This window comes from Bubalus kerabau, chromosome 1, assembly GCF_029407905.1.
Source record: "Bubalus kerabau isolate K-KA32 ecotype Philippines breed swamp buffalo chromosome 1, PCC_UOA_SB_1v2, whole genome shotgun sequence".
In the NCBI taxonomy this organism is placed as follows: domain Eukaryota; kingdom Metazoa; phylum Chordata; class Mammalia; order Artiodactyla; family Bovidae; genus Bubalus; species Bubalus kerabau.
The window spans coordinates 77,586,113-77,610,790 of NC_073624.1; the positions used below are offsets into that span (position 1 = coordinate 77,586,113).

The 24,678-nt window shown below is 39.5% G+C and overlaps 1 protein-coding gene and 1 long non-coding RNA gene across 9 annotated transcripts in view; one reads left to right on the forward strand and one right to left on the reverse strand.

Moving 5' to 3' along the window:
• Nucleotides 1–15,436: 15,436 nt before the first annotated feature.
• CPM (carboxypeptidase M) overlaps nt 15,437–24,678 on the reverse strand; it is a 76,080-nt gene continuing 66,838 nt past the window's right edge. For 7 of the 8 annotated variants that reach the window (XM_055580061.1, XM_055580053.1, XM_055580046.1 and 4 more), the window contains 2 exons: nt 23,576–23,724; nt 21,221–21,482 (listed from right to left, as the gene is read on the reverse strand). In XM_055580061.1, the coding sequence (XP_055436036.1) occupies nt 21,240–21,482; nt 23,576–23,724 (392 nt within the window). In that variant the 3' untranslated portion in view covers nt 21,221–21,239. Of the gene's footprint in view, nt 15,627–21,220; nt 21,483–23,575; nt 23,725–24,678 lie in introns of those variants that run through there. The other variant, XM_055580068.1, reaches the window with a different exon arrangement.
• LOC129651400 (uncharacterized) lies at nt 19,540–22,979 on the forward strand. Its single transcript, XR_008714124.1, has 3 exons — nt 19,540–19,966; nt 21,121–21,796; nt 22,523–22,979. It is a non-coding gene; the product is annotated as an uncharacterized LOC129651400 (long non-coding RNA).

Here is a 24,678-nt window from a genome sequence, read left to right on the forward strand (position 1 = left end):
AGACTAGACAGGAGACTTGTTTGTTTTTAGCCGAAAAGCAAAGACTAGCTGAAAATGTCATAACCTCTAAATTTTCCAAAAATTATACATTATTTTAAGAATAACAGAACATAAAATTCTAAAATAACTCTCAAACTGTGTAGATTAACATCTTGATTTATATTAAATCTTCAACAGAATAGTGAAAGTAACTTTGATTTACAAGGTCCCAGTGTTTTTCTCCTATATATGACAGTTGTACATACTCAAGTGAGGATAATAAAAACAACTAAACTATGAATTTAGGATAGAACTGAGGGGTAATTTTGTACAGCAAGTTTGTGTGCCAGTTACAGAACATGGTATTAAACTTTAAAAATACCCGCCCTCCCCCCCGCCCCGCCCAACACACATATACAACTTACCCATGTATATAGATAGGTAGGTAATGGTACTTTAGCCAGAGTGTTCCTCAAATAGAGTAAAGCTTAATTTGGGGTTTATAATACTTAAGCTAGGGCTATAGTCTCCATAGCTGTGAGTTCCACATCCATGAATTTTAGCTTGGTTTGGAAATAGGAAAAGTATACCAGAAAGTTTGAAAAACAAAACTTGAATTTGTTGTACACTCTCAACTACATAGCATTTGTGATATAGTTAGTGTTATAAGTAATCTAGAGATTTAAAAGTATATGGGAGAAGGAGACCCTTTGCATAGTTTATGTGCAAAACCATAGAATTTTATATAAGGGACTTAAGCATCTTCAGATTTTGGTATCCCAGGGATCAGGGGGAATCTTAGAACCAATCCCCTATGGATACTGAAGGACAGCTGTACATTTAGAATGTAACTCAATAATTATGCTATTTACAAAACATTCAAACCGCTGCGTGGTCATGTATGGATGTGAGAGTTGGACTGTGAAGAAGGCTGAGCGCCGAAGAATTGATGCTTTTGAACTGTGGTGTTGGAGAAGACTCTTGAGAGTCCCTTGGACTGCAAGGAGATCCAACCAGTCCATTCTGAAGGAGATCAGTCCTGGGTGTTCTTTGGAAGGACTGATGCTGAAGCTGAAACTCCAATACTTTGGCCACCTCATGCGAAGAGTTGACTCATTGGAAAAGACTCTGATGCTGGGAGGGCTTGGGGGCAGGAGGAGAAGGGGACGACAGAGGATGAGATGGCTGGATGGCATCACTGACTTGATGGACGTGAGTCTGAGTGAACTCCGGGAGTTGATGATGGACAGGGAGGCCTGGCGTGCTGCGATTCATGGGGTCACAAAGAGTCGGACACGACTGAGCGACTGATCTGATCTGATCTGATCAAACTGCTGCAGATAATTTCATTCAACATACACATGCGTTACTAATTCAGTCTTCATTGTCTAAATATTTTGATGTAGCATATGTATTTATTTATTTACAAATAAAAGGGGTACTGAGTGCTTAAGAATTGTTTAAAAAATGTGGCTATTGGATCTTATAAGCAGTTTTCCAAGAATGAGTTTTTTATTCCAGTTTTATTGAGATATAATAGACATACAGTACTCTGCTGTAAGATGTTAAGCATGATTTGACTTATTAATAACATGATTATTACAGTAAGTTTAGTGAACAGCCATTATCTTAAATAGATAAATTATAATGACAAAATTTTTATTCTTGTGATGAGAACTCAGGGTTTATTCTCAACTTGAATGTAGAACATATAGCAGTGCTAATTACATTTATCATGTTGTACATTATATCTTTAGTGCTTTTAACTGGAAGTTTGTAGCTTTTTACTGCCTTCATCCATTTCCCCTCCCCCAACTCCCCACCTGATAACCACAAATCTTTTTCTGTTTATTTGGGTTTTTTGGAAATACAAAGACCTACAATACTGTGTTAGTTCCTGTTATACAACCAAGTCATGTGGTATTCTATACATTTTCAAATGAATATAATGTCTCATTATATGTTACTGTACAAAAATTTACATAGTTATTGCCTGTTATTCATACCCTGTGCATTTCACACCTGAGGCATTTACTTTGCAACTAAATATTTGTACCTGTTAATCTTCACTTATTTCTTTTCTCCTCTGATCTCTGTGGCAACCACCCCTTTCTAATTTATTGTGTTCATTTTTTAGATTCCACACATAGTGAAAGCATGCAGTGTTTGTCTTCTCTGATTTATCTCACTTAGCACAATACCCTCTAGGTCCATCTATATTGTTGCAAATGGCAAGATTTTGTTCTTTTTTATGGCTAGTCTTGCACAGTGTGTGTACACTACATCTCTACATCTTTACTCATTGTGCATTGATGGATACTTGGGTTGCTTTCTTATCTTTGCTGTTGTAAATAGTGCTGCAAACATTGAAGTGCATGTAAATTTTTGGATTAGTGCTTTTGGCTTTTCAAGGTATATACCTGGAGTGGAGTTGCTGGATGATATGGTAGCTCTATTTTAATTTTTGAGGAAGCTCCATACTGTTTTCTGTAGTGGCTGCACCAGTTAATGTGCCTACCAAGAGTACAAGGAAAGATTCCCTTTTTTCCACCTTATTTGCTGTCTTGATAATAGCCATTCTGGTAGGTGTGAGGTGAGATCTCATTGTGATTTTGATTTTCATTTCCCTAATTAGTGATGTTGAGCATCTTTTCATGTGCCTGTTTGGCCATCTGTATGTAGTCTTTGGAGAAATAGCTGTTCAGAGCCTCTGCCCATTTTTCAATAGGCTTGTTTTTATTGAACTCCTTAATCTATTTTGAATTTATTTTTGTGAATGGTGTGAGAGTAGGCCAGTTTCTTTTGCATGTAGTTGTCCAGATATCCTAACACCGCTTTTTCAGAATATTTATTTTTGGCTGTGCTGGGTCTTGGTTGCTGCACATGGGCTTTCTCTAGTTGTGGTGAGAGGAGACTGCTCTGTAGTTCCAGTGCGAGGGCTTCTCATTGCGGTGGCTTCTCTTGTTGCTGAGCACTGGCTCTAGGGCTCGAAGGCTCAGTAGTAGGTGGCGTATGAGCTTAGTTGCCTCGCAGCCTGTGGGATCTTCCTGGAGCAGGGACTGAACTGGTGTTCCTTGCGTTGCAAGGCAGATTCCTAAGCACTAGACCACCGAGGAATCCCCCAACACCCCTTATTGAAGTGGTTGTGTTTTTCTCATTGTATATCCTTGCCACTTTGTCATAGATGAATTGACCATAAGTGTGGGTTTATTTCTGCGCTCTGTATTCTGTTCCATTACCTATGTGTCTGTTTTTGTGCCAGTACTACCCTGTTACGATGACTGTAGCATTATAGTATGGTTTGAACCAGGGAATGAGAGGCCCCCAGCTTGCTTCTTTTTCCTCAAGACTTTTGGCTGTTCAGGGCATGTGTGTTCTCAGTGAAAAATACCATTTTGGCTGTTCAGAGTGTGTGTGTGTGTTCTCAATGAAAAATACCATTTTGTGTGTGTGTGTTTTCTCATACAAGTTTTAAAATTAGTTGTAGTTCTGTGAAAAATACCATTAATATTTTAATAAGGATTGAATTGATCTGTAGATTTCCTTGAGTAGTATATAGTCTTTTTAACAAATCCTTCCAGTCCGTGAACACCGTATATCTCCATTTATCTATATCATCTTCAGTTTCTTTTATTGATGTCCTGTAGTTTCTCAGTACAGGTCTTTAACCTCCTTAAGTTACCTTAGTCTTAAATATTTTATTCCTTTTGATGCAGTTCTAAATGGGATTGTTTCTTAATTTCTCTTTCTGATGGTTTGTTGTTAGTGCATAGAAATGCAACAGGTGTCTGTATAATGATTTTTGTCTGTGGCAGCTTTACCAAATTCATTGAGCTATAGTAGTTTTTGTTGGCATCTTGAGAATTTTCTTTGGTGTGCTGTGCAACTTGCAGAATCTTTGTTCCCTGACCAGGAATCCAACCCAGGGGCACCAAATCCTCACCACTAGACCTCTAGGGAATTCCCAGGATTTTCTATGTATAGTATGTCATCTGTAAGCAGTGACAATTTACTTTTTTGCAATTTCGATTCTATTTCTTTTTCCTACCTGATTGCCATGACTAGGACTTCCGATAATATCTTGAATAAAAGTGGCAGGAGTGGGCGTCACTGTCTTGTTCCTAGTGTTAGAGAAGATGCTTTCACCTTTTCACCATTGAGTATGACGTTAACTGTGGGCTTGTCATTTATGGCCATTACTGTTTTGAGGTATGTTCCCTCTATACCACTTTGTTGACTTTCTATCATAAATGGATGTTGAATTTTGTCATATTTTTCTACATCTGTTGAGATGATCATATGATTTTTGTTCTTCACTTTGTTAATTGTATCCCTTTGATTAATTTGCAGATATTAGTCCATCTCTGGGATAAATGATGTTTGATCTTGGTGTATGATCCTTTTAATGAATTGTTGAATTCTGTTGCTAATGTATTGTCAAGAATTTTTGCATGTGTGTTCATCAGTGATATTGACCTGTAAATTTATTTTTTAGTGTTATCTTTGTTTGGTTTTGGTAGCAGGATGATACTGGTCTTGTAGAATGAGTTTGGAAATGTTACTTCCTCTACAGTTTTTTGAAATAGTTTGAGAAGGATAAGTGTTAACTCTTCTCTGGATGGAAGAATTCACCTGTGAAGCAGTCTGGTCCTGAGCTCTTGTTTTCTGAAAGTTGTTTTATTACTGATTCAGTGTTATTCCTGGTAATTGGTTTGTTCACATTTTTATTTGTTCTTAGTTCAGTCTGAGGAGATTGTACATTTCTAGGAATTTATCGTTTCTTTGAGGTGGTCTGTTTATCAGTATATAATTATTTGTTGTAATCTCTTATGATCCTTTGTAATTCTGTGGTGTCAGTTGTAACTTTCCCCTTTTCATTTCTGATTTTTTTGATTTGGGCTCTCGTTGTTGAGTCTGGGTAATCAATTTTATCTCTTCAGAGAACCAGCTCTTAGTTTCATTAGTCTCTATTGTTTTTTAAATCTGTCTTTTTTATTTCTGCTCTTATCTTTTAATTCCTTTCCTTCTGTTTACTTTGGGTTTTATTTGTTCTTCCTTTTCTAGTTCTTTTAGGTGTAAGAATAGGTTGTTTATTTGAGGTTTTTTTCCTTTCCTGAGATAGGCTTGTAGCACTATAAACTTTTCTCTTAGAACTGCTTTTGATGCATCACATAGATTTTGGATTGTTTTGTTTTTGTTTTCATTTCCAGGTATTTTTAAGTTCCTTTTTTGTTGGTATCTTCAGTGATCCATTGATTAGTAGCATATTGTTTAGCATCACATTTACATTTAATGCAATTACTGATAGGTACTTATGGCCATTTTGTTAATTGTTTTGGAATGTTTGTGTGTGTGTGTGTTTTGTGTTTTTTTTGCAGTTTTTTTCCCCCTTGTATTTATTTTCTAGTCTCATAAGATTGTAGTCAGAAAAGATGATATGATTTCAGTTTTGTTAAATTTATGGAAACTTGTTTTGTGGTGTAGTAAAAGTCCCTTAGTATTGTATTACTCTGTTTCTCCCTTTGTGTCTGTTAATAGTTGCTTTATGTGTTTAGGTGCCCCTGTGTTAGATGCATTTATTACTGTTAATGCCTTCTTAGGTTTATCCCTTTATCATTATGTATTGTCCTTAGTCTCTTGTGAGAGTCTTTATTTTCAAGCTTATTCTGTCTAAGTATTGCTACCTCGTTTTACCCCCACCCCCATTTTCACGGAATGCTTATTTTCCCATCTACTTTCTGTTTCTTCAGATTTGAAACAAGTCTCAGGCAGCATATATATTGGTATTGTTTTTGTATCTGTTCAGCCATTCTGTGTCTTTTGATTGGAGCATTTAGTTCATTTACATTTAATGTGATTTTTAATAGGTATGTACTTAATGCCATTTTGTTAATTGTTTGAGGGTTTTATAGTTTTTGGTCCTAATTCTCTTCCCTTGTGATTTGAAGACTCTTTAATGTTATGTTTTAATTCCTTTCTTTTTTTTGTGTATCCATTACAGGTTTTTGGTTTTCTGATTACCATAAAGTTATCTATCTGCCTAACTACCTATCTATGATTATTTTAAGTTGCCGATCTCTTCAGTTCAAATGCATTTTAACAATCCTGGCATTTTTACTGACCATTTCCCTCCATGTTTACTGTTTTTGATGTCATATTATACATCTTTTTTTCCTGTATTCCCTAAGTACTTATTGTGGATATAGGCAGTTTTACTATGGATAATTTTGTCTTTTAATCTTCTTACTTGCTTTATACATTTGCCTTTACCAGTGAGATTTTTTTTTTTCCTTTTGTAATTTTCATTTTTCTAGTTGTGCCCTGCCCCCTAGCCTGCCCCCTTAGGAAGTCTGTTTAACATTTCTTGTAAGCTGGTTTGGTGGTGCTGGACTCAGCTTTTGCTTGTCTGTAAAATGTTTGATCTCTCCATCAAATTTGAGTGAAAGCCTTGCCAGGTTTTTGTGTGTATGTGTACGTGTGTGTTTTCCCCTTTCATCACTTTAAGTATATTGTGCCATTCCCTTCTTGCCTGCAGAGTTTCTGCTGAAAACTCAGCTGATAGCCTTATGGGAGTTCCCTTGGACTTAACTAGTTGCTCTTGCTTTGCTGCTTTAATATTCTTTAATTTTTGCATTGGTGTAGTCCTCTTTGAGTGTGAGACTCTCTTGGCTTCCTGGACCTGGATGTCTGTTTCCTAGCTTAGGGAAGCTTTTAGCTATTATGTCTTCAGATGGATTCTCTGTCCCTTCCTCTCTTCTGAGACTCCTGCAATGTGAGTGGTGCTCCACTAGATGCTCTCCCTCAGGTCTCTTAAACTCATTTTCTTTCTTTTTTTAAAATTGAAATATAGTTGATGCAGAATGTAAGTTTCAGGGATAGAACAGTGATTCACAATTTTCAAAGCTTATGTTCCATTTATAGTTACAAAATATTGTATATATCCTTGTAACTTACTTTATACATCATGATTTGTACCTCTTAATCTTCTACCCCTATCTTGTCCCTCCCCTCTTCCTTTTCCCCTTGCCCCTCTGGTAAACACTAGCCTGTTTTCTATGTTTCTATTTGTTATATTCACAAGTTTTATTTTTTAAACTCCCCATATAAGTGATCAGTTCAGTTCAGTCGCTCAGTCGTGTCCGACTCTTTGCGACCCCATGAATCGCAGCACGCCAGGCCTCCCTGTCCATCAACAACTCCCGGAGTTCACTCAGACTCACATCCATCAAGTCAGTGATCCCATCCAGCCATCTCATCCTCTGTCGTCCCCTTCTCCTCCTGCCCCCAATCCCTCCCAGCATCAGAGTCTTTTCCAATGAATCAATTCTTCGCATGAGGTGGCCAAAGTACTGGAGTTTTAGCTTTATAATCATTCCTTCCAAAGAAATCCCAGGGCTGATCTCCTTCAGAATGGACTGGTTGGATCTCCTTGCAGTCCAAGGGACTCTCAAGAGTCTTCTCCAACACCACAGTTCAAAAGCATCAATTCTTCAGTGCTCAGCCTTCTTTACAGTCCAACTCACATCCATACATGACCACTGGAAAAACCATAGCCTTGACTAGATGGACCTTTGTTGGCAAAGTAATGTCTCCGCTTTTGAATATGCTATGTAGGTTGGTCATAACTTCTTCCAAGGAGTAAGCGATAGCATACATTATTTTGGCTTTTTCTGACTTATTTTACTAAACATAACATGGTTCATGTCCATTCATGTTGCAAACAGCAGAGTTTGATTCTCTTATGGCTAAGTAGTAGTCCATTTGTGTGTGTGTGTGTGTGTGTGTGTGTGTGTGTGTACACACCATATCTGACCATTTGTTGATGGACACCTGGGTTGCTTCCATACCTTGGCTATTGTAATAATGCTGCTGTGAACACTGGTGTCCTCATTTCTTTTTGTTTGCTTGCTCTTTATGTTCAGCTCCAGTGATTCCCACTGCTGTCTTCTATCTAGCTTTGTGGATCCATTTCCTCTGTATCGTCTAATCTACTATTGATTCCTTCTAGTGTATTTTTTATTTCAGTTATTATATTCTTTGTCTCTGGCCCTTCTTTATATTTTACAGTTCTTTGTTAAAACTGTCTAACATTTTGCTCTGTTCACCCACAGCACTTTGTCTCAGGTATGGAACATCATTGTGATCATTACCTGGTGACTAGGGCTGTATGCTGTAGGGGTGCCCCCTATTTGTGTGTGAACTCATCTGTTGTGGGCTGATTACTGTGGGCCGTCTGATGGATGTGGCTGGCCCAAGCCCGGTTGGTTTCCAGGCCTTGCCTTGTGCAGAGGCTGCCATTTGCTGGTGGACAGGGCTGGATTACAAGGCTGCTGGCTGTGGAGCTTTAGGGGATCCTGGGCTCCAGCTAGTCCACCAGTGGGGTGAGCGAAGTGGAGTGGGGGCTTGTGGGGAATGAGGGGGGTGAGTGTGTCCCAGATCTAATGTTGGCTTGCTCGTGGGTGGGGCCAGTTGCTAACACAGCTGGCTGCCAGGTCTGAGGTGTGGTGTTGGCTCACTGGTGAATGAATGGGCCTGGATCCTGGGGCAGCTGGCTAAGGGTTACAAGGTGTCTTGGAGGTGTCTGCCTGCTGGTGGGTGGGATTGGGGCTTCCTGGGGCTGGTGGTGTCTTGCAGGGAGACAGTGCTGGAGCTAATGCCAACTCACTGGTGGGCAGAACTGGGTTCCCAGGTCTCTGCCTGCAAGGCCCCGAAAGTCCTAGAGCTGGTAGTGTTCTGCTGGTAGGTGGGGACGTATCCTGGACCAGCTGACTGAGGGACCCAAGGGGTCCTGTGGCAGGTGCAAGCCTACTGGTGGGTGGGCTGGGTTTTGATACGGTAGGGTGCAGGGTTGAAGTAGTCCTAGGTCTGGTGTCTGCTTGCTGGTGGGCAGGGCCAAGGCCCAGTGTATCTTGGGGCTAATGCTTATTCACTGGGAGATAGATCCAGGACCTGAGGTCTTTAGCCCAGGGTCCTGGGGGTCCCACAGTTGATGTTTTGTCCTGCTGGTGTGTGGTGCCCATAGGATCCTGTGTCTACCCACTGATGGGTGAGCTTGGTCCTGTGAGTAGTGCCCATTGGTGGACCCAACCAGGATCTGAGCCAGGTTGACTATGGGCTCGAGATCATAAGGCAGCAGGCCTGTTGGTGGGACTGTTTCTCCACCTGGTTAGTTGCTTCGCCTGGGCATCCCAATACTGATGCCAGCAGGCTGGTGGGAGGGGCTGGATCCTGAGGCTAATAAGCTAGAGAGAGGACTCCAAAATGGCACTCGCCAGCACCAGTGTTCATGTGATAGAACAAGCTCCCAAAGATAGTTGTGCCAGTGTCTGTGTCCGCAGGACAAGCTGCAATTGCCTCCTGCCTCACCAGGAGACTCCAAGATCAGATGGTGGATCTGACTCAGGCTCCTTTCAAATTACTGCTTCTGGCCTGAGTCCTGGAGTATGTGAGTTTGTGTGCATCTCTAAGAGTGGGGTCTCTGTTTCCCACAGTCCTCTGGCTCTCCCAGAAGTAAGCCCTGCTGGTCTTTAAAGCCAGATGTTCTAAGGGCCCATCCTGGTGCAGGATTCTCTGGGCTGGGGAGCCCACTGTGGGGCTTGGACCACTGACTCCGTGGGAGAACCTCTGCAGCTTTAATTATCCTCCCATTTGTGGGTCATTCGCCTGGGGATATGCGTTTTAGCTACATCGCATCACCTGCCCTCTTACATGTCTTGTTGCAGTTCCTTCTCTGTATCTTTGGTTGAAGATACTTGCTGCTAGTTTTCCAGTTTTTCTCATCAGTCGTTTCCCTGTTGTAATTTTGGTGCGCCTGTGGGAGGAGGTGAGCTCAGGGTCTTCCTCCTCTGCTGTTTTGGCCACACCTCCATTATAATGAGTTTTGTTAAAAATTATATTGGAATATCATCTATTTGGGTAACCAGCGGCACTAGTGTAAATATGATGCTGCGTTTAGAATGGCCATGCCTGCCCACTATGGAAGTACACATATATGGGCAGCATGACCCAGTTGGGAGCTTGTAAGGCATGGAATAAGACCAACTTGAGGATAATGACACAATTTAGTAGGGCCACGAAATGCTGTCTCCCTATCTTGTTCACTTTTGTTACCATACGGCAGGCTGGCTTAAGTAGTTTCTCAACAAGTGGTACTTCTGAACAGTCTGAAAGGGATGTAGCTAGGGCATGGATGGGACTAGGATTAGCTACCCTATCACTTGTCAGCATGAAAGGCACTGTTGTAATCTCATGTGACTTCTCTGTGTTGTCTGTGAACCTAAATTCCATGAGGCCAAGAATGTCTTCTTGACTGATATACATACAGGTGCTTAATAAGAGTTGATATTGAATGAGTCTAAGCACTGGAACATGAGTCTTGAAGCTGGATTTAAAGCAGGAGATTGTGGGTCCCAAAGGCAAACCAGGGTTAGCTGTTGGCATAGTTTAGTTTAGGTTTTTAACTTTTTTGTTCAGTTGGTAAGTCTGATTTTTTTATTTTTTGTTGTTCAGTCGCTAAGGTGCTAATTCAGGGTTGATTTCCTTTAGGATTGAGTGGTTTGATCTCCTTGCTGTCCATGGGTCTCTCAAGAGTCCTCTCCAGCACCACAATTTGAAAGCATTGGTTCTTTGGTGCTCAGCCTTCTTTATAGTCCAACTCTTACATCCATACATGACTACTGGAAAAACCATGTTCTTCAGTCGCTAAGTTGTGTCCAACTCTTTGTGACCCCATGAAATGCAACACTCCAGGCTTTTCTGGCCATCACTATCTCCTTGAGTTTCCTCAAACTCGTCTCCATTAAGTCAGTGATGCCATCTAACCATTTCATCCTCTGTCACTCCCTTCTCTTGCCCTCGATTTTTCCCAGGATCAGGGTCTTTTCAGTTAGTCAGCTCTATGCATCAGGTGGCCAAAGTATTGAAGCTCAGTTCAGTTCAGCCACTCAGTCGTGTCCAACTCTTGTGAACCCATGGACTCCAGCACTCTAGGTCTCCTTGTCCATCATCAGCTCCCGGAGTTTACCCAAACTCATGTCCATTGAGTCAGTGATGCCATTCAACCATCTCATCCTCTGTCATCCCCTTCTCCTCCTGCTTTCAGTCTTTTCCAGCATCAGAGTCTTTTCCAATGAGTCAAGTCTTCGCATCAGGTGGCCAGAGTATTGGGGTTTCAGCTTCAACATCAGTCCTTCCAATGAATGCTCAGGACTGATCTTTAGGATGGACTGGTTGGATCTCCTTGCAGTCCAAGGGACTCAAGAGTCTTCTCCAACACCACAATTCAAAAGCTTCAATTCTTCAGTGCTCAGCTTTCTTTATAGTCCATAACTACTGGAAAAACCATAGCCTTGACTAGACGGAACTTTGTTGGCAAAGTATAATGTCTCTGCTTTTTAATATGCTGTCTAGGTTGGTCATAACTTGGCTTCCAAGGAGTAAGCATCTTTTAATTTCATGACTGCAGTCACCATCTGCAGTGATTTTGGAGCCCCCCAAAATAAAGTCAGCCGCTGTTTCCACTGTTTTCCCATCTATTTACCATGAAGTGATGGGATCAGATGCCATGATCTTAGTTTTCTGAATGTTGAGTTTTAAGCCAACTTTTTCACTCTCCTCTCTCACGTTCATCAAGAGGCTCTTTAGATCTTCACTTGCTGCTATAAGGGTGGTGTCATCTGCATATCTGAGGTTATTGATATTTCTCCCAGCAGTCTTAATTCCAGCTTGTGCTTCTTCCAGACCAGTGTTTCTCATGATGTACTCTGCAGATAAGTTAAATAAGCAGGGTGACAATATACAACCTTGATGTACTCTTTTTCCTATATGGAACCAGTCTGTTCCATGTCCAATTCTAACGTTGCTTCCTGATCTGCATACAGATTCTTAAGAGGCAGGTCAGCATCAGTCCTTCCAATGAATATTCAGGGTTGATTTCCTTTAGGATTGACTGGTTTGATCTCTGTGCTGTCCAGAGGACTCTTAAGAGTCTTGTCAGCACCACAGTTCGAGGGTGTCAATTGTTCAGTGCTCAGCCTTCTTGATGGTCCAACTCTCACATCCATATGTGACTACTGGAAAAACCCTAACTTTGACTATGTGGACTTTTGTAAAAGGCTTTGGCATAGTCAGTGAATCAGAAGTAGGTGGATGTGGGGATTTCCTTGCTTTTTCTATGATCCAGCTTATGTTGGCAATCTGAAGGGCATGTCCCTGCTAGTTAGGGCCTGACAAAATCTGGTCCACTGGAGAAGGGAATGGCAAACCACTTCAGTATTCTTGATTTGAGAACCCCACAAACAGTATGAAAAGGAAAAACCATGGCTTTGGTTTACATATAGACCTTTGTTGGGAAATTGATGTTTCTGCTTTTTAATAAGCTGTCTAGGTTTGCCATAGCTTTTCTTCCAAGGAGTAAATGTCTTTTAATTTCATGGCTGCAGTCACCGTCCACAGTGATTTTAGAACCCAAGAAAATAAACTCTGTCACTGTTTCCACTTTTTCAACCCTTCTATTTGCCATAAAGTGATGGGACCAAATGCCATGATCATTTTTTGACTTGTTTGAAGCCAGCTTTTCCACTCTCCTCTTTCACCATCAAGAGGCTCTTTAATTTTTCTTTGGTTTCTGCCATTAAGGTGGTGTCATCTGCATATCTGAGGTTATTGATATTTCTCCTGGCAATCTTGATTCCAACTTGTGCTTCATCCAGCCCAGTGTTTCTCATGATGTACTCTGCATATAAGTTAAATAAGCACGTGACAATATACAGCTTTGTATTCTTTTCCCAATTCTGAACCAGTCCATTCCATGTCCAGTTCTAACTGTTGCTTCTTGACCTGCATACAGATTTCTCAGGAGACAGGAAGGTGGTCTGGTATTCCCATCTCTAAGAATTTTCCAGTTTGTTGTGATCCACACAGTTAAAGGCTTTCACATAGTCAATGAAGCAGAAGTAGATTTTTTGGGAAATTCCCTTGCTTTTTCTGTGATCCAGCAGATGTTGGCAATTTGATCTCTGGTTTCCCTACCTTTTCTAAATCCAACTTGTATATCTGGAAGTTCTTGGTTCACGTAATGTAGAAACCTAGCTTCAAGGATTTTGAGCATTACTTTGCTAGCATGTGAAATGAATTAATTGTGTGGTAGTCTGAACATTCTTTGGCATTGCCTTTCTGTGGGATTGGAATGAACACTTACCCATCCTGTGGCCACTGCTGTGTTTTCCAAATTTGCTGACATATTGAGTACATCTCTTTAACAGCATCATCTTTTAGGATTTTAAGTAGCTCAGCTATCACCTCACTAGCTTTGTTCATAGTAATGCTTCCTAAGACCCACCTGACTTCACATTCCAGGATGTCTGGCTCTAGGTGAGTACTTCAAATAAATGTTTTAAAGCTACTGATTAGATCTGTGGGTTCATGACAGTAACTGCAAATATTCATTGTATTGTGAAAAGGTGATGGTTGCATTTTCTGGTTATTTGGATTCTGAATTGTGTTTTTTGATTTAGTTTACTAAGTTTTTTGATTTGATATTCTAAATTATTTTTTAGTACTACTTATTTACAAAAATTATATTTTAGTAATTTGTTTAAAAACTGGTTTAAAAGTTTGTGGACATATTGTCTGTCACACAGCCAGTTTTCAATAATACAGGGAATTTTTGACATTTACAAATACTGCCTTAAAAAGATAAATATCTGAAAGCACCAGCACATTTAGAAGTTGCTCAGAAGTGTTTAATATAATGGCAAATTGTATAATAAATTATTAACAGGAACTAGCAAAGAGAAACAGAAAATAGAACAAGGGCAGTGTGAAGTGACAAGCAATTGTGAGAGTCCCCATGTGGTTAGTAGTTTACTAGTATGAAATGCATGTGAAATTATATATTAAAATATTGTTACAATATTATTATTTTGGATAAGAGCACCATCATTGATTGTTTTTAGGAGCATGGTGATCCTAAAACATCCTTGAATTCTTACCATTCTCTTCTAAAACTCTCCTTTAAAAATTCCTGTTTTAAAAAATTGATAGATATTACCTTCTCTCTCTCAGCATGGCTTACAGTCTTAGTTCCTCCACCGGGGATGGAACCTGGGTCCATGGTAGTGAAAGCAGGGAGTCTTAACTACTGGACCACCCGGGAATTCCCAGTGTTGCCCTCTCATCCTTGTTTCAGTCCTACAGATCTGCCTTCAGAATACAACTATTTAGCTGTTCACCCAACTACTGGTCAGCTTATCAAAATATCTTTCATATTCCAAATTTCAAAATTTCAACCTTTTCAGAAGATTTTTTTACTATCATGTTAGGTGGATTTCATTTGTTTCTCAGTTAAGTTTCAGTATTTTTATATGCTTATTTTTGGTTCACACCTTCCCTGGCCACATCCTGTACTAGGCCTTCTTCTGAGATCACAGTAACATCTGCCTAGATTGACTTCACCACATTTTTAAAAAAATTCATTTATAGATACTTTACAGATATCTTCATGTTGCTTCCCTGATTTAAATATTGAAAAAAAACCTTCAATAATTTTACTGCTTGTTGGACATTATCTCAGATGTTTGCCCAATCACGTTAGACTTGTAGAGCTCTCTATGAAAGCTTTCTTTTCACCACTCTATTCTCTCAGGTTTCTTGCTGCAACAAAGGTCATTTGCCTCCTGAGTTTCTCATGACTTCATTTTCATCCCAGTGGGGCAGGACAGGCTACATTCAGATAGCAGATCTGGTACTTACTTGCTTAGTGACCTTAGATTTCAGTTCAGTTCAGTCACTGAGTCCTGTCTGACTCTTTGTGACCCCATGAATCGCAGCACGCCAGACCTCCCTGTCCATCACCAACTCCCGGAGTTCACCCAAACTCATTTCCATCAAGTCGGTGATGCCATCCAGCCATCTCATCTTCTGTCATCCTCTTATCCTCCTGCCCCCAATCCCTCCCAGCATCAGAGTCTTTTCCAATGAGTCAACTCTTTGTATGAGGTGGCCAAAGTATTGGAGTTTCAGCTTTAGCATCAGTCCTTCCAAAGGACACCGAGGACTGATCTCCTTTAAAATGGACTGGTTGGATCTCCTTGCAGTCCAAGGGACTCTGAAGAGTCTTCACCAACACCACAGTTCAAAAGCATCAAATCTTTGGCACTCAGCTTTCTTCACAGTCCAACTCTCACATCCATACATGACCACTGGAAAAAAATATAGCCTTGACTAGATGGACCTTTGTTGGCAAAGTAATATCTCTGCTTTTGAATATGCTATCTAGGTTGTTCATAACTTTCCTCCCAAGGAGTAAGCATCTTTTAATTAGAGACAATAAATACACAAATCCTGGAATGGAGTCTGGCCAGTGGGAAGGACTTCTTTTAATCATATCCTCCTTGCATCCATTATGACCACAAGTCCACTGAGCTATATTTGAATTCAACTCGCCCCCATTTTTTTACCTGTGTTGCCTGAATACTCTACTCACATTTACATTCACTGCCTTGCTGCTTTGTATCTTCTCTCCACAGCAGATTATAACATCATTTTGAGTTGTCTTCTAACCCCAGGGGCCTCATGTACTGCATCCTGTGCACAGTAGGCATTGAGTAAAGGATATTGCTTGGCAGGGAAATCAGCTGTGCAGTTTTCTCAAATTTACAAGAGGAAAAGACAGTTGTTATTGTCCATGCAATAAATTATTACTTAAATGACAAGAGAAACATTCTAATGAAACAGTGATATTAAAAAGTTGATATGGTGTCAGACGTATAATAGAATAACTTTCCCAGTTAAAAACAGAGCATCCCTCTGTATTAATACTTTTTTCACCTTTTCTCACAATCATTTATTTTTCTTTTCTAAGAGACATGTGAGAAGACCAAATCTCTGTAGTTAATTTCTTTAACCACCAGATGCAAGCACCGCATTGGGCATTCTCAGAAGGCATCACTAATGGTAGGTAGACTCCTAACAGTATGTACAGAATACTCCCACAAGACAGATTGCCAGACTAGAAAGCAAAGAAATAATACAAATTCTATTACACATAAATCCTTCACTAGTCACCCTTAAGGGTTTCATGAGATAAACACTGTGCGTAATAATACTATGCTTTCATGTTGAAGAACATGTCCTTGCCTTGATCAATTAGGAAAAAATTTAACCTAAGTTAAATCAACTGTTATTTTCATATAAGCTCTGGAAATCTCCATGAATATGTAAGAACGTGTAGCAGTTGTATAAGCTGGTGTTCTGAAATTTGAGGTTTCATTCTTTAAATCAGTCGTATTTCTTCCCCTGGTGGCTCAGACAGTAAAGAATCTGCCTACAATGTGGGAGACCTGGTTTTGATCCCTGGATGGGGAAGATCCCTGGAGAAGGGAATGGCTATCCACTCCAGTATTCTTGCCTGGAGAATTCCATGGACAGAGGAGCCTGGTGGGCAACAGTCCATGGGATTGCAAAGAGTCGAACACGACTGAGTGACTAGTACTTCTTTCATTACAAAAGTAGTAAGTGGAAAGTTTCAAAAACGAAGTAGGAAAAACAAAAACATACTACCATCCCCAAATATGGACTAATACATTTAATTTATTTATTTTTGGCTGTGCTGGATCTTCATTGCTGTGCTCAGCCTTTCTGTGGTTGCAGTGAGTGGGTGCTGCTCTCTAGTTGCAGTGCTCAGGCTTCTCATGGCAGTGGCTTCTCTGGTTGTGGAGCACAGGCTCTAGGGCGTGCAGGCTTCAGTAGTTTCAGCCCCTGGGCTCTAGAGCCCAGGCTCAATAGTTGTGGCACACAGCCTTGGTTGCTCCACAGCATGTGGGATCTTCCCGAATCGGGGGTGGAGCCCTGCATTGGCAGGCAGACTCCACCACTGAGCCTACAGAGAAGCCCCCTGGACTAATCCTTTTTAGAATTTACCTTCTTTTACTTTTTTCCTCTGTGTCTATTATTTTAAAGCTTAGTTTAGTTAAAAATTGTATTTTTCTTTGGAGGGTGTAATGGGAGTAATGAATGCTATAAGGAGTTGCAAATTTAAGTATCAAAATCTAGGGACTTCTGGGGGTCCCGTGTTTAAGACTCTACACTTTCACTGCAGCGGGTGTGGGTTCAATTCCTGGTTGGGTAAACTATGATCTCACTCTGATTGTGATGCAGCCAGAATTTTTTTTTTAAAGTATCAAAGTCTAGGTAAGATATACCAGGAAATTCCTGCTAAAGGCATTTCTATATAATGAAGTCACTCAGTCGTGTCTGAAAAGTCACTCAGTCGTGTCTGACTCTTTGCGACCCCATGGACTGTAGCCTACCAGGCTCCTCCATCCATGGAATTTTCCAAGCAAGAGTACTGGAGTGGGTTGCCATTTCCTTCTCCAGAGGATCTTCCCGACCCAGGGATCAAACCCAGGTCTCCCGTGTTGCAGGCAGCTGCTTTACCAGCTGAGCCACCAGGGAAGCTCTTTCCTTTTTGCCTTTTGAAAATAGAAAAACTGTCCCTAATTTATTTTTAAATTGAGACATTTGTCACTTTTAAAAAATTGGTACCTATAAATTAGTTCCTCCTCAGTCTTGTCTCATTTAAACTATATTATTTGTTTAGCATGTTTCAGGGGGCATATAGACACTTACGTCCAACTTCTCTGCCCTATGACTAGAAATTCAATGTTAAGAGGTTGCATCAATCAAAGAATGAGGGTTAGGGCTATTAGTTTTCCAATTCCTGGAAGAGGCAAATTCTTCTTCTGTGTTTCAAAAGCACTTTGAAATCAATAAGACATTATTTAGGACAAAAGGCCCTTCACTATATCAGCATTTCCCAAAATGTGTTTGGAAATCTAGATAAGTCAGTTCTAAGAGATGGCACTAGCCTAAATTATTCAAGCAAAGTTTCCATGGATGAGTCTGTTGGAGGAATCCACTTTTTTCCTGCATGATTTCTCAGACCCTTTGCTACATTACTATGCATTGGGAATTTTCCAAAGATTTTTTTGTGTATATGGTATGTTTTTTGTCTGATTTTTTTTGTGTCAGGAAGGAAATGGCACCCCACTCCAGTGTTCTTGCCTGGAGAATCCCAGGGACAGGGGAGCCTGGTGGGCTGCCGTCTATGGGGTCGCACAGAGTCGGACCCGACTGAAGTGACTTAGCAGCAGCAGGCATACTTTTCATCCATTATCCGCCCCATGCACAAACTACTTTGGATGAGTATATGTCATATAACATATATGTCATATGTGTCTCTCCTGGAAGGGCTGTCTAGGCTTTGAAGAGTTATTGCAATATTATTGCCTCATAAAAGGTCATTAGATTTGGTCTTTCCCAGGCTTTGTTTGATGACAATCAGTCTTTTCTGGTATGTGGACTTTGTACACTGGTGTAAGTATGTGTTTTCAAAGTAACATAATGGAAAGAAGCAGCACTCATTATTTATAGGAATATTAATTCTTTATTGAGAATCAGAAATATTCTGATTTTTACTGAATTCAGAGGTAGTCATGGCCCCTACCCAACAAGACTTTATAGTCTTAAACAATTTGTATGTTTTAATTTCTTAATTATAGTACAAAAGAAAGTCACTGAGAAAATTTGTAAAATCATCTTATGCAACATCTATAAAAGGCTATGGAGTAGTTCATATGCTAAAGTATGATAAAACAATTTATGATCAATACAGTACAATGTCTACTTATCAGTGATATAATGTAAAAGTCTGTAATGAAATTAGAGTGTCTCCCCAAATTTCTGCTTGAGGTGCTGTGAAGTTTTTTCTCTTGAACCAAAATTTTCTCCCCTTCCACCCTGTCTAAATCAGTCATAAAATAGGCATCAACTGTATTATCACTGTGTAGAATAAGAACCAAATTTCTCAATAAGCAACTTTCCCTGTTACAGTGAGACAATATGCTATGTTCGTTTTTCTATATTCCCTAGGAAAAGATATTTTGTTTCCAGATCGTATAGAACTTTCAGTTTAAGAACTCAAGCAACTCACTTTCCATGAGGAATACACAGCACTCAGAAATCTGCTTGCCACAGTTGCTATATTTTTCTGTTTGATAACCACCCGACCCCCTTAACCTAATTCGTATATATAATGTTTTAAGTATAGCAGTTTGCTGGAGCACTTAGTTCATTTATTCAGTTCTCACCGTGTGCTAGGATTTGAGAATAAATTTTCCAAACAAATTAAGTAGACCTTGGTCTCAAAGACCTCACACTCTACCAGGGAAAATCAGCCATGGAAGTAGAAGATCATAATACAGTGTGGTAAGTCCCATAACAGAAGTAACCTGTGTAATTTGGGAGCAAAGAGGCAGGGTCCTCGGATCAACGGGTTAGGGGGTGGCGCAGTGAAACTGAGAAGTGAAATGGACAACGGACAGCAAAGGTTTTCCAAGGGAATTGAAACCTGAACTGAGGTTTCCTTTTTTTTTTAAAGGGAATCATCGATCTTTAAGTTTTCCTTGTTTACTCTTAACAGACTAGTCTTTATTTCTGTTGTAGTTTCACATCAACAAGAAAGATGTAATTTACATAGCATGTATGCCTTGAAACCTTCACTTTGTCGAGTACATGATCACAAAGCACCTTATGAAACGTTATTTTAATATGTAATAGTTACTATCTTTATACATAAGACCTACCATTTTAACCAGTTTGAGTATACAATTCAATGGCATTAAATACTTTACAATGTTGTACAACCATCATCACTATTTTCAGAACTTCCTTACCTTAAACAGAAACTCTGCACCGAATAGACAGCCTTAACTGAGGTTTAAAGGTGGAGTGGGAAAGAAAATGCAGTGGGTCAGAATGGCACTGCCAGACACAGGGGACACACACAGCGTGTTCTGTGTGTAGGAACTACATGCAGTTGATTGCTGATTGTTTTTATAGACCCCTTTCCCTAGTGCTACCTGGAGGTTGCGTTTGAAGAGGAGAAGGCTGGGAGCAAGAGACCAGTAAAGCTGTTGCTGTGGTTCGGGTGAGTTATGATGGCCTAAACCTGGTGGTCTTAGTAGCCAAGACAACGTAGAATCATCAACACAAATAACAATCTTTATTGTTGTTTGAAATCTTTGCTATTTGATAACATGTGAAAGGAATGATTTCATATTTGAATAATAATAATTTGAATCCTTTTCCTTTCATATTGTTATTTGATAACAATCTTTGTTATTTGTTATTGTAAATGAAAGTCAGGGACTGACTGAATAGAGGGGATGAAGGAGCTGGAGGAGGTATTAAGGGGGACTTCCAGGCTTTTAGTTTGGTGCTGTCAGTAACTGAGACAGAGAATGCAGGAGGAAAAGCAGCTCTGGGGAGAAAAGTATGTACAATTTTTCAACATGATGAGTTTGAGGTATCTATGGGTCACACCCAGGTAGATGTGTCCAGTGGGCAGTCAGACCTGAGTCTGAAGTCCAGCATTTGGGGATCATCAATAACTGAGGACTGTGGCATCCGGTTTTAGAAAGGCAGGGACCCTTACTTAACCTATTATTTTGGGGGCTCTGTAGACAAATTTGTCATCCCATCAGGTCTGTATTTTCTTGGGCTTCTGGGACATGGTTGCCTATTTTCTCTTACGTTTCCTTAGAACATTGGCAGAACTTAATATTCCCAGTCCTATATCATTTCTCCCTGTACTGAAAATTATATATGGCACCATCTCTTCACACAGAGCACACAAGGTCTTGCATGTCTTAATAGTATGCTATATGCTCACTCAGCTTAACTGAGGTGTCCAACTCTGCCACCCTTTGAACTGTAGCTCCACCAAGCTCCTCTGTCCATGGGATTTTTCAGGCAAGAATACTGGAGTGGATTGCCATTTCCTTCTCCAGGGGATCTTCCCGACTCATGTATGTAATAGGTAATCAATAAATATTCATCTTCATTGCTTATATTCAAATGGCTGGCTGTATACAAAATTAGTTCTTTTTTTTCCCCTTGCAGGAACTTTTTTTAGCTTCTCAAGTTTAACTTCTTATAAATTTCTAAGACCACTTCGAGATTAAGTGTAAGTGAGCAGTACTTGATAGGCAGGTATCTTCCATATTAAGACTAAATCATTCCTTTCATTATCACCATACATTGCTCGTTGCAGGATTTGAAAACAAACATTTCTCTTCTTAGGGAAGGATCATGGAGTTTATCCAATCAAGGTCCCACAGAGGGAGTTAAGAGTTGCAGTAACCTGGCATGATTAATCCCTGATTCCAGGTGATGATGGGGGTTGAGTTTCACATTTTGCTTTATTTGAACAATATGTGAAAAAGAGTCAGTAAAAATAAGAACAGACTGGGTTTTGTTGCAGCTGAGTGGCCTTGCAGTTCACTGTAAAGAGGAATCCTGGGACAGAAAGGATTTGATTCTGAGATATGATCCAATTGCCCTCTGAATGGAAGTAAAATATCCTTTTTAAGAGCACTGAAGTTCTGGGATTTGGGGGGAATAGTCACCTTTGTGAGATGTGGATCATGTCCAGGGACTGTAACCTGAGAGGAAACGAGAAACAGTTATCTGAGTGATTTCAGATGTTTTGTGGTGCCAGCACTGAAAACACTGATATCCATCTCTAAAATGCAGCCTTTATGAAACACGTGTAACAACCTGCCAGGTCTCCCCGGGCGCTAGAAACAGCTTCAGTCCTGCTCGCTGAATGAGTTATCCTGTTGATACGGAGTGCTGTTGTTAATGCCATTGCCGAGAATTACAAAGTGAAATAAAGACAGTTCCTTTATCTGGAGATGTCAGAATTCAAAAGCAACAGACTGATTTCTGTCCCCATCATTTATCACGGATTGCAAAGGTAAAAGAGTTGACTGTTTCTCTTTGTCCCAATCTCTACTTACTATCCTGATTTGGAATCAAGATTATTTATAAGTGGAAATCTTTTCTCAATTTATTCCATTTTCCTGCAACTGATTTTATATATTTCTGTATATATATAATGTTATTGCTTCCTTAAAAAGTTTTGATTTTACCTGGTTTTGTCCATGAATCTGAATCTTCAGCTAGATTTATCTTTTTGGTGGAGGAAATGATCAGGAAAATAACGACAAATGCTAAACTATGGACTGTTATTTACTGAGAAATGCTTTCATTATATATGGTAGAGGGAGAAGAGAATGGGGAATAACATTTACATGACTACTAACTAGCCTGTATTTAGTTATTCATCTCCGCTTCCACAGTCTTACCTTCCCCTTTTGTCCTGGAGTTAGTAACAAAAGCTGATTTGTGCTGCGTTAGTCTAACTAATTGGAAATCAACAATTTATAACTTTAAATTTTATTAGAGTACAGCTGATTTACAAGTTTTTAGTTTCAGGTGTACAGCAAAGTGAATCTGTTATACGTATACATATATCCAAGATGTGGCTTATTTATGGGACTGCATAAAAACAATTTAGATTCACCACAAGGAAAACCCTTTTTTTTTAATATAATGAAAATGTCCCAGGAAAAAAAGGGCCTTTTTAAGGCAAAGATTCACAGTGAGTTGGGTCTTTCCAGTTCTGTTTATCTCCTTGTAGGAGGAGAGACACTCAAGAAAAGGATGAGTACCTCACTCCAAGAGTGCTGGGCACTTTGGGGATAACCCCTGGATTGGGAAGATCCCCTGGAGAAGAAAATGGCAACCCACTCCAGTATTCTTGCCTGGAGAATCCCATGGACGGAGAGTGGGCTACAGTCCATGGGGTCGAAAGAGTCGGACACGAGTGAGCAACTTCACTTTCACTTTCTGGAGCGGGAGTTTTTAATCCTACAGAGTTTTACGAACTGAAAATCATGCCTTTTTTTATGTCCTAAAGACAAAGTAACTACAAGGCCAGTTTTTACTATAGAATAAATGACTACCTTCTCAGGAATAGCTCTGTATGGAATGTATGCTATGGCTGGCATGAGACCCACTAAACAAACTAGATATAACTTGACATTCTAGATAAAGCCACGTCAAAAAGGAAGAGGCACAATCTGGCCTACTAAATCAGCTACTTATTCATTTAGTTCATTTGCATAATCCCACTCAGCCTCAAACTAGGCCATGTATCCTTACAGAAGAAAAGCCTCAGAAACATTCATCTAAATAGAATTAAAATCTGGAATTTTACTTGGATTGATTGAAAAACTGACCTTCATCTGCTTATGAGAAGGCTGCAAAAATGTGTGTCACTTAATAGACTGGTAGACTTTGTGGATCACATTTTATTTGTAATGAATTCTAAGGAACTTGTGTCCCAATTCAGTTTTTTAATAGTAGAAATTATGGTTCATGGAATAGGTGTTAAACTGGTATTTCATGAACCTTGGAAGAACTTTGACTATATTGGTTGTTGTTATAGGGTTTGTTCCATTTTTTATCACGAGAAATGTGATCTGGCTTCTATTTTAAAAATTTCCAGTTGGGGAAAAAACATGATTTTGAGTTTGTTTTTACTATTGCCACTTTACCCTCTCCCTCTGACAGATGTAAATCTGACATTGACTTTTTATTCTGTCCTGATGTATATCCTTTTGCATATTCCAGACTTATTTTAGATTCTTTCTGGGTATTTTAATAACAGTAACTAGCATTGTATACTTACCTCTATTACATAGGATCCAGGCAAGAGGAGGAGGTAATACTCTCCAAATTTGTTGGTTCTATAGGGGCAGATATGTTTTCTGTCTTGGACTTCTACAGTTACATTGGATAATGGAGTCTCATTCTGATCAAAAACTTGGCCCTTTACACCTGCAAGACAAAAAAAGAATTAAGTGTTATCACCACATTTTATGGCATAAGAAAAAAAATTCTTATAATTGTTTAAGAAAAATAAGCCCAATATTTATTAGCTATTCTGAGTTAATAGAGTATTTGAGAAGGGATGGTAAACTTAAAAAAAAATTGAGATATAATAAAAATGTATTAGCTTTAGGTACACCACATGGCTAAATATATGTATGTACTGTGAAATATTCACCAAAATATGCTCAGTTAACATAGTTACACTTTTTTCTTGTGATAACTTTTATTTTACTTTCTTAGCAAATTTCAAGTATACAATAACAGTATTAACTATATTTACCATGCTGTACACTACCTCCCCAGGACTTATTTAAACATACCACATTTTCTGTATCTATTTATCCATCTGATTAAGTTGCTTCCATTTCTTTTGGATAAATACCCTTAAGTAGAATTACTGGATCATATAGTAGTTCTATTTCTAGTTTTTCTTAGAAGCTCCATACTGTTTCCATAGTGCTGCACCAATTTACATTCCTATCAATAGTGCAGAAGGGGTCTCTCTTCTCCACATTCTTGCCAACACTTGTTACTTCTTGTCTTTTGACAACAGCCATTCTAACAGGGGTAAGGTGATATCTATTTGTCTTTAACTCTTGACATATTAATTACAATATGTTTTGATGTGGGTCTCTCTTGGTTTATTTGGAATTCTCCAGGCTTCCTTGATCTGAATGTCTGCTTCCTTCTAGGAAGTTCCAGGTTAGGGAACTTTTCAGCCTTTTTTTCCTTCAAGTAAGTTTTCTGTTTCTGCACCTTCTGGGACTCCTATAATGTAAATGTTGGTCTGCTTGATGTTGTCACATAAGTTCCTTAAGGCATCTTCACTCTTTTTCATTTTTTCTTTTTGCTGCTCTGATTGGTTGAATTCCATTGTCCTGTCTTTGGATTTACGTACCT